At 44.9% G+C, this 10,541-nt stretch overlaps 1 protein-coding gene across 7 annotated transcripts in view; it reads right to left on the reverse strand.

Moving 5' to 3' along the window:
* Window positions 1-283: 283 nt before the first annotated feature.
* LOC139563587 (putative uncharacterized protein DDB_G0271606) overlaps window positions 284-10,541 on the reverse strand; it is a 30,185-nt gene continuing 19,927 nt past the window's right edge. For 2 of the 7 annotated variants that reach the window (XM_071382372.1, XM_071382371.1), the window contains exons 11-12: window positions 6,763-7,067; window positions 284-6,029 (exon numbers count right to left, since the gene is read on the reverse strand). In XM_071382372.1, the coding sequence (XP_071238473.1) occupies window positions 5,951-6,029; window positions 6,763-7,067 (384 nt within the window). In that variant the 3' untranslated portion in view covers window positions 284-5,950. Of the gene's footprint in view, window positions 6,030-6,762; window positions 7,450-10,541 lie in introns of those variants that run through there. The other 5 variants (XR_011672594.1, XM_071382373.1, XR_011672595.1 and 2 more) reach the window with 5 other exon arrangements.

The raw sequence follows: 10,541 nt of genomic DNA on the forward strand, positions 1-10,541 counted from the left end.
CGTTTTTGTTATTTTGTATCCTTCCAAGTGTTTGTTTTCGTGTTTCGTCATTTGCTTTATTAAATCATTATGTATTCACAACCCGCTGCATTTTGGTCGAATCACTACTCCTCCTCTTCGTATGAAGAGGAGGAGGAATGCCGTTACACTCTCTCTCTCTCTGTATCTGCCTCTGTCTGCCTCTGTCTGTCTCTGTCTGTCTCTCTCTGTCTGTCTCTGTCTGTCGGTCTTTGAATCCACAGTAATCATACAATCAGGTCAAAATGTAATGACACCCTTGATAAAGATGAGCAAAATGTTTTTAATTCAAATGTAAATAAATAATACAAATACTGAGCTCTATATTATGCTCAAAACAATTGGAAATATTATTTATAACGATACAATTGCTCAGAGAAATAGATTTTGTTTAACAAACAAAACTTTTTTTCTCAAAAAGATTGGGGTAAAAATGATTGTTAGCCCTGTTTTCAATATCTTTCAATACCTTCAATACAGCACTGAACCTTTTTCTAAAATGTTTTATAAATCCTCTTCAGGATCGGACCCCCCCCCCTCTAAAATGTTTTATAAATCCTCTTCAGGATCGGACCCCCCCTCTAAAATGTTTTATAAATCCTCTTCAGGATCGGACCCCCCCCCTCTAAAATGTTTTATAAATCCTCTTCAGGATCGGACCCCCCCCCTCTAAAATGTTTTATAAATCCTCTTCAGGATCGGACACACCCCCCCTTAAAATGAAATACTCAAATCTAACTGCCTGTAGCTCAGGACCTGAAGCAAGGATATGCACATTCTTGATACTATTTGAATGGAAACACTTTGAAGTTTGTGGAAATGTGAAATGAATGTAGGAGAATATAACACATTAGATCTGGTAAAAGATTATACAAAGAAAAAACATCTTTGAAATGCAAGAGAAAGGCCATAATGTATTATTCCAGCCCAGGTGCAATTTAGATTTTGGCCACTAGATACCTTTATCTAAAATATTTTATGAGATTGGAGAACACATTGGGAGGGATCTTAAAATTAAGTCCGTTCCTCCATACAGAATCTTTACAGATCCTTGATATCCTTCATCTGCGCTTATGGATCACCCTCTTCATTTCAAAACACAGTCAAGTCCGGAGTCTGAGCTGGCCATTGCAAAATGTTGATTTTATGGTCAATTAACCATTTCTTTGTGAATGTTTTGTGCTTGGGATTATTGTCCTGCTGGAAGATCGACAGGCGACCAAGTTTCAGCCTCCTGGCAAAAGGCTTCTAGATTTTGGCAAAAAATGTCTTGGTCCTTGTTAAAGTTCATGATGCCGTTGACCTTATCAAGGGCCCGTTGACCTTAACAAGGGCCCGTTGACCTTATCAAGAGCCCGTTGACCTTAACAAGGGCCCGTTGACCTTAACAAGGGCCCGTTGACCTTAACAAGGGACCGTTGACCTTAACAAGGGACCGTTGACCTTAACAAGGGCCCGTTGACCTTAACAAGGGCCCGTTGACCTTAACAAGGGCCCGTTGACCTTAACAAGGGACCGTTGACCTTAACAAGAGCCTGTTGACCTTCTCAAGGGCCCGTTGACCTTAACAAGAGCCCGTTGACCTTAACAAGAGCCCGTTGACCTTAACAAGAGCCCGTTGACCTTAACAAGAGCCTGTTGACCTTAACAAGGGCCTGTTGACATTAACAAGGGCCCCAGGACCAGTGGAAGCAAAATAGCCCCATAACATCAAAGATCCACCACCATATTTTACAGTAGGAATGAGGCATAAGCAGCTTCTTTTTTTTTTAACACCAAACCCACCACGGGCGTGCGTGGATTGAAGACGTGGATGACGATTATGGCAGCCCCCCCCGCACCTCTCTGATTCAGAGGGGTTAAATGTGGAAGACACATTTTAGTTGAATGCATTCAGTTGTACAATTGACTAGGTATAAATCAAATCAAGTTTCAAGTTTATTTTATCAAGTTTATTTTATATAGCCCTTCGTACATCAGCTAATATCTCGAAGTGCTGTACAGAAGACGTGAATGTTTGATTTGATTTTGATGTGATTTGATTTGTATACCCCTTTCCCTTTCCTTCAAGAGCTCTATTTTCATGTCATCCAACAAATGTAGGCATTGTTACTTAGCACCGGTGCTAGGGGTGCTAGGGGTGCTAGGGGTGCTAGGGATGCTAGGGATGCTAGGGATGCTAGGGGTGCTAGGGGTGCTAGGGATGCTAGGGATGAACATGGGCAATAACACATGGAACATTAATGAGCACGATCCTGATCTTTTCCCACTAATTGGTTTTTTGACCAATCAGATCAGCTCTCATGCCAATAATTGGGGGGGGGGGGAAATCAGAACTGGGCTGCCTGTGTAAACGCAGCCATATAATCCTCAAACTCTGCTGTGACTCATATATAAACTGATATACACTGATATAAACTGATATAAACGGATAGGAAACGGATAGGAAACGGATAGGCTCACATTGATCTGGGTACGGTTTCCCAATAGCAATGGAACTTAAGGCTTACAAGTGTTTTAACGATGCATCTTTCCTAGGTCTGTGGCGGTCATGACATTTCATCAGACGGTTATTGTCATGCAAAAGGCTGCCGGTCTCACGGTAATTAACCGTTAATTAACATAAACAGGTTCAACTCCAGGCCTCCACAAATACAAACAACTGATGCGTGACCTTTGGAACATTTAAATTAAAAAAAAAACATCGAAATAAATCAAAGTAATATAGCCTACACCATCACAATAAATCCATTATTTAATTTAGGCAGCTCTGAGGAAACATTATAAAGAAATTGTATTTCAGAAAAACAGTATGAGTTGTCCTACTGAATGTTATCTGGCTATGAGACATTCTATAGGCCGTAGGCTTGTTCATTTAGCAGACTAGATACTGTATGTTATCTGGCTATGAGACATTCTATAGGCCGTAGGCTTGTTCATTTAGCAGACAAGATACTGTATGTTATCTGGCTATGAGACATTCTATAGGCCGTAGGCTTGTTCATTTAGCAGACAAGATACTGTATGTTATCTGGCTATGAGACATTCTATAGGCCGTAGGCTTGTTCATTTAGCAGACAAGATACTGTATGTTATCTGGCTATGAGACATTCTATAGGCCGTAGGCTTGTTCATTTAGCAGACAAGATACTGTATGTTATCTGGCTATGAGACATTCTATAGGCCGTAGGCTTGTTCATTTAGCAGACAAGATACTGTATGTTATCTGGCTATGAGACATTCTATAGGCCGTAGGCTTGTTCATTTAGCAGACAAGATACTGTATGTTATCTGGCTATGAGACATTCTATAGGCCGTAGGCTTGTTCATTTAGCAGACTAGATACTGTATGTTATCTGGCTATGAGACATTCTATAGGCCGTAGGCTTGTTCATTTAGCAGACTAGATACTGTATGTTATCTGGCTATGAGACATTCTATAGGCCGTAGGCTTGTTCATTTAGCAGACAAGATACTGTATGTTATCTGGCTATGAGACATTCTATAGGCCGTAGGCTTGTTCATTTAGCAGACAAGATACTGTATGTTATCTGGCTATGAGACATTCTATAGGCCGTAGGCTTGTTCATTTAGCAGACTAGATACTGTATGTTATCTGGCTATGAGACATTCTATAGGCCGTAGGCTTGTTCATTTAGCAGACTAGATACTGTATGTTATCTGGCTATGAGACATTCTATAGGCCGTAGGCTTGTTCATTTAGCAGACAAGATACTGTATGTTATCTGGCTATGAGACATTCTATAGGCCGTAGGCTTGTTCATTTAGCAGACAAGATACTGTATGTTATCTGGCTATGAGACATTCTATAGGCCGTAGGCTTGTTCATTTAGCAGACTAGATACTGTATGTTATCTGGCTATGAGACATTCTATAGGCCGTAGGCTTGTTCATTTAGCAGACTAGATACTGTATGTTATCTGGCTATGAGACATTCTATAGGCCGTAGGCTTGTTCATTTAGCAGACTAGATACTGTATGTTATCTGGCTATGAGACATTCTATAGGCCGTAGGCTTGTTCATTTAGCAGACAAGATACTGTATGTTATCTGGCTATGAGACATTCTATAGGCCGTAGGCTTGTTCATTTAGCAGACAAGATACTGTATGTTATCTGGCTATGAGACATTCTATAGGCCGTAGGCTTGTTCATTTAGCAGACTAGATACTGTATGTTATCTGGCTATGAGACATTCTATAGGCCGTAGGCTTGTTCATTTAGCAGACTAGATACTGTATGTTATCTGGCTATGAGACATTCTATAGGCCGTAGGCTTGTTCATTTAGCAGACTAGATACTGTATGTTATCTGGCTATGAGACATTCTATAGGCCGTAGGCTTGTTCATTTAGCAGACAAGATACTGTATGTTATCTGGCTATGAGACATTCTATAGGCCGTAGGCTTGTTCATTTAGCAGACTAGATACTGTATGTTATCTGGCTATGAGACATTCTATAGGCCGTAGGCTTGTTCATTTAGCAGACAAGATACTGTATGTTATCTGGCTATGAGACATTCTATAGGCCGTAGGCTTGTTCATTTAGCAGACTAGATACTGTATGTTATCTGGCTATGAGACATTCTATAGGCCGTAGGCTTGTTCATTTAGCAGACTAGATACGCTTTATTTTATATCATATGATATTTTAGTAATAGGAATATAACTGAACTTAACTGGATAAAATACAAATAATATTTTTCCCCATTCCGGAGCGAGTACGCATATGAAGTGGCTATGGGAGGGCAACAAGACAATATGACGTTGTTCTACGAGTGGTCTGAGGCAGGCCTTAGATTACAAGTGTTTTCCTTTAAGTGCGACGTTATTAACAATGGGGTTTTAGAGATGTGACAATGCTCTTACGAAGGTTCCAGCAGTGAACTTAGCCTCAAGATGCTTTTTGGGAAACCAGGCCCTGTTCCATACATTAGGCCCCAGTCGTTCAAAAGTTATCCGGCCCTGTATGGTGATCTAGGTAATGAGTTGGACTGTAGAGGGCAGTAAAGGGCTTGTCCTGATGGATGAGTTGGACTGTAGAGGGCAGTATAGGGCTTGTCCTGATGGATGAGTTAGACTGTAGAGGGCAGTAAAGGGCTTGTCCTGATGGATGAGTTAGACTGTAGAGGGCAGTACAGGGCTTGTCCTGATGGATGAGTTGGACTGTAGAGGGCAGTAAAGGGCTTGTCCTGATGGATGAGTTAGACTGTAGAGGGCAGTAAAGGGCTTGTCCTGATGGATGAGTTAGACTGTAGAGGGCAGTAAAGGGCTTGTCCTGATGGATGAGTTGAACTGTAGAGAGCGGTAAAGAGCTTGTCCTGATGGATGAGTTGGACTGTAGAGGGCAGTACAGGGCTTGTCCTGATGGTTTAGGGTCAGTGCTGGTGTAGGGTTTAGGGTTTAGGGTCAGTGCTGGTGTAGGGTGTATGGTTTAGGGTCAGTGCTGGTGTAGGGTGTAGGGTGTAGGGTGTAGGGTTTAGGGTCAGTGCTGGTGTAGGGTGTAGGGTGTAGAGTTTAGGGTCAGTGCTGGTGTCGGTTTAAGGTGTAGGGTCAGTGCTGGTGTAGGGTGTAGGGTTTAGGGTCAGTGCTGGTGTAGGGTGTAGGGTTTAGGGTTTAGGGTCAGTGCTGGTGTAGGGTTTAGGGTTTAGGGTCAGTGCTGGTGTAGGGTGTAGGGTGTAGGGTTTAGGGTCAGTGCTGGTGTAGGGTGTAGGGTGTAGGGTTTAGGGTCAGTGATGGTGTAGGGTGTAGGGTGTAGGGTTTAGGGTCAGTGCTGGTGTAGGGTGTAGGGTTTAGGGTCAGTGCTGGTGTAGGGTGTAGGGTTTAGGGTCAGTGCTGGTGTAGGGTGTATGGTTTAGGGTCAGTGTCGGTGTAGGGTTTAGGGTTTAGGGTGTAGGGTTTAGGGTGTAGGGTCAGTGCAGCTCCTCCTGATGGTCCTCATGGCGATGTGTCTTCATGTGAGCATTACGACTCTTCACTTTAGAGAACACCCTGAAGGAGAGGAGGAGAGATGAGAACACAGACGGACGGACGGACGGACGGACGGACGGACGGACGGACGGACAGACAGACGAACAGACACAGGAGACTAGAGAACACCCTGAAGGAGAGGAGGAGAGATGAGAACACAGACAGACAGACGGACGGACGGACGGACGGACGGACGGACAGACGAACACAGGAGACTAGAGAACACCCTGAAGGAGAGAAGGAGAGATGAGAACACAGACAGACAGACGGACGGACAGACGAACAGACACAGGAGACTAGAGAACACCCTGAAGGAGAGGAGGAGAGATGAGAACACAGACAGACAGACGGACGGACGGACGGACGGACGGACGGGCGGACACAGGAGACTAGAGAACACCCTGAAGGAGAGGAGGAGAGATGAGAACACAGACGGACGGACGGACGGACGGACGGACGGACGGACGGACGGACGGACGGACGGACGGACGGACAGACGGACGGACAGACAGACAGACAGACAGACAGACAGACAGACAGACAGACAGACAGACAGACAGACAGACAGACAGACAGACAGACAGACAGACAGACAGACAGACAGACAGACAGACAGACAGACAGACAGACAGACAGACAGACAGACACAGACAGACAGACAGACACAGGAGACTAGAGAATATATAGTAGAGACATTGCTGGATGGATAGATGGATGGATAGATGGATAGATTGACAGAAGGTATCTCTCTTACTTGGTACACGCCCTACAGGGGTATGGAGGGGTAGGCTGTGTGTGGAGCTTGGCGCTGGGGGGAGAGTTGCTCGGTCTGGGACTGGAGCTGAATAGAGAGGGGGACATCCTCAGACAGACCGGCCCATAAAAGTGAGCCTTGCTGGGCCTCTCTACCTCTCCCAGGGCTGGGCTACAGCAACCAGAACCAGAACCAACCTGGAGCAGGTGACAGGAGGAACCACTGTGGATCGGTTGGCAGGCGTTCTGTGTCGAAATGGTGTGGAGCCCCATCTTACCATTCATGGTGGGCTGAGATGGATAGACCTACAGAGAGAACAGGTTACAGTAGTACTGACAGCAAGTCTGGTAGGTTCTCTCTGTACCTTGTCTGGCTTCTCTCTCTCTCTTTCAATTCAACTCAAATGAGCTTTATTGGCATGGGGAAAGTGTTTACATTGCCTAAGCAAGTGAAATAATCAATAAACAAAAGTGAGAAGACACAAAACAACATCATTGTTTTTTATTAGAAATGAACAGTAAATATTGCACTCTCTCTGTCTCTATTTCTCTCCACTGAGACACTCACCTGTCCGTCATTGTAGTCCCCGCTGACGAGGGAGACGATGTGATTGGCTGTGGGCCCAGAGCAGGGGAGAACGACTGCCCCCTCTCAGTGAAGCCACAAAGTTCAAGGCCGACCACGGTACTGCAGGCATTTTTTTGCAGAAAACAAGACCCCCCATTATAGTGAGGGGAAAATGACAATCTTCGTGGTCTATCTACAGGGGCGCAACTTTGGTTTTATAAGTGGGGGAGGGGCATAACTTGGCGGGGGGGTTTTGGGGGCATCTATAGCTAATTTCCTGTATTTCTACACAATCTAAAATGACCCGTAGCCCTTCTAGCAGTCATCAAGCTAGGTAAGTGATTGATACGACTGAACTAGATCAATGATAATTCAGTAATCAATATTGTGTTGCACCTTTAACTAATAGCCTAACAAATGAACAACTCTTACAAATGAAGTACATTAGACTTCACTCTGAGTGTCTTTATGACATCCTCTATAGGAAATTTCAGCCCGACCCGCCTACACGCCCGATTCGCCTGCACGCCCGACCCGCCTGCACGCCCGATTCGCCTGCACGCCCGAACCGCCTGCACGCCCGACCCGCCTGCACGCCCGACCCGCCTGCACGCCCGACCCGCCTGCACGCCCGACCCGCCTGCACGCCCGACCCGCCTGCACGCCCGATTCGCCTGCACGCCCGACCCGCCTGGACGCCCGACCCGCCTGCACGCCCGACCCCCATCAGTCTAGTCAACAACTCTCTCCCCAACAACTTCATTCCCATCTTTTTCTTTTATGTCTCAAGGGAAATGTTTGAAAAACAATAGTTTTAACAAAAACAGATATACACCTCCTACACATGAACACACAGAAGCAGTACATCCTCCATGTAGTTCATATCATAGACCTAATAGTACCTAGTGGCTAGGGGGTCCTCGGCCCTGCAGTGCCCCAACCCAACACACCCAGCTTTAGGATCTTAGTGAAACATTCCTTATTGGTTTCAGGTGTCTTAGGCCGAGGCCAGAGAGACAACCAACAGTACAACAGACCCCAAGGGCCAGGACTGAGCAGCCCAGCAGCTAGGGATTGCTTAAATAGGTATCTCCCCTAGCGTCAACCAAAAGTCTTTCCTCACATTTTTGCTTTACATGTTGGGAAAAGCCTCTATCAACCATTGATACTGTTTGGAAATCAAACCTTACAATAGCATCCAACTTTGAAGCTTCTTGCTTGGCCAATGTTTGCTGCACAGAGAGAATAAAGGGTTGTATCTATGGAAGTTCCCTGGTGGCCTGACCCTGATGAGACCCCTGTCACCATCTGATCCTGCTCAGATGAGGCATGACACAGAATTACATTGGTGTACATTTATACATGATATTATCCAAGAACAGAGTCGATGGTTCAATCATTGAGATGACCATGATTCCCAGATCCCAGACTGTAGTCTACCCATCAACTCAAGATGGAACTTTATATCCATTCACTGATTGTTATAATATACTGCAAAATTCACCTGAGTGCCGTAGACTGGTCTTCCCTGGCTGTCTGACCCTGCTGGGACACCTGTCACCATCTGATCCTGCTAAGACATGATGACCATAGTGTTGTGTACTGACTGTGCACCATGACAGTGAAGCCTGTAGAGCTGTTTATACCATGTCAGTGTGAAAACTAGGGAATTAGCTAGGGAAACGGACAGATCAATAACATTACATTGCTATACTGACTAATAAAAACTAACATTACGCTGAAGAAATGTCAGAATATATTGGTCTTCAATCGTTTGGCCACTGTTTTCATCGTTTGATTCAAGTCTAGTGTTATTGAGGTAAAAATAATAGCTAAAGTTAGTGAGCTAGCTAGCTAACGTTAGCCAACGTTTGGCTAGCTCTAGCTAATGGTACTATGGTACATCATCAAATGTACTTCTGTTGAAATGGGACAAAACAAAGGCTACAAAATATTTCCATACACACAACAGCCTTTACGTACTGCTACCTGACAGATAGCTAGAGGCTAGCTAGAGCTGGATTGGCTGTGGTAGCTACTAGCTAGCTATTTAGCTGCTAGTAGTTCATTCACTTCAGTGGAGAGGGGATGAAACATTAGCTAACATAACATGTCAGTTACACTTCTAGCTCAGCACTTATGTCAAACAGCAGTTACAGTGGGGAGAACAAGTATTTGATACACTGCCGATTTTGCAGGTTTTCCTACTTACAAAGCATGTAGAGGTCTGTAATTTTTATCATAGGTACACTTCAACTGTGAGAGACGGAATTTAAAACAAAAATCCAGAAAATCACATTGTATGATTTTTAAGTAATTAATTCGCATTTTATTGCATGACATAAGTATTTGATCACCTACCAACCAGTAAGAATTCCGGCTCTCACAGACCTGTTAGTTTTTCTTTAAGAAGCCCTCCTGTTCTCCACTCATTACCTGTATTAACTGCACCTGTTTGAACTCGTTACCTGTATAAAAGACACCTGTCCACCCACTCAATCAAACAGACTCCAACCTCTCCACAATGGCCAAGACCAGAGAGCTGTGTAAGGACATCAGGGATAAAATTGTAGACCTGCACAAGGCTGGGATGGGCTACAGGACAATAGGTAAGCAGCTTGGTGAGAAGGCAACAACTGTTGGCGCAATTATTAGAAAATGGAAGAAGTTCAAGATGACGGTCAATCACCCTCGGTCTGGGGCTCCATGCAAGATCTCACCTCGTGGGGCATCAATGATCATGAGGAAGGTGAGGGATCAGCCCAGAACTACACGGCAGGACCTGGTTAATGACCTGAAGAGAGCTGGGACCACAGTCTCAAAGAAAACCATTAGTAACACACTACGCCGTCATGGATTAAAATCCTGCAGCGCACGCAAGGTCCCCCTGCTCAAGCCAGCGCATGTCCAGGCCCGTCTGAAGTTTGCCAATGACCATCTGGATGATCCAGAGGAGGAATTGGAGAAGGTCATGTGGTCTGATGAGACAAAAATAGAGCTTTTTGGTCTAAACTCCACTCGCCGTGTTTGGAGGAAGAAGAAGGATTAGTACAACCCCAAGAACACCATCCTAACCGTGAAGCTTGGAGGTGGAAACATCATTCTTTGGGGATGCTTTTCTGCAAAGGGGACAGGATGACTGCACCGTATTGAGGGGAGGATGGATGGGGCCATGCATTGCGAGATCTTGGCCAACAACCTCCTTCCCTCAG

The sequence above is a fragment of the Salvelinus alpinus genome, chromosome 34 (assembly GCF_045679555.1).
Source record: "Salvelinus alpinus chromosome 34, SLU_Salpinus.1, whole genome shotgun sequence".
Lineage (NCBI taxonomy): Eukaryota > Metazoa > Chordata > Actinopteri > Salmoniformes > Salmonidae > Salvelinus > Salvelinus alpinus.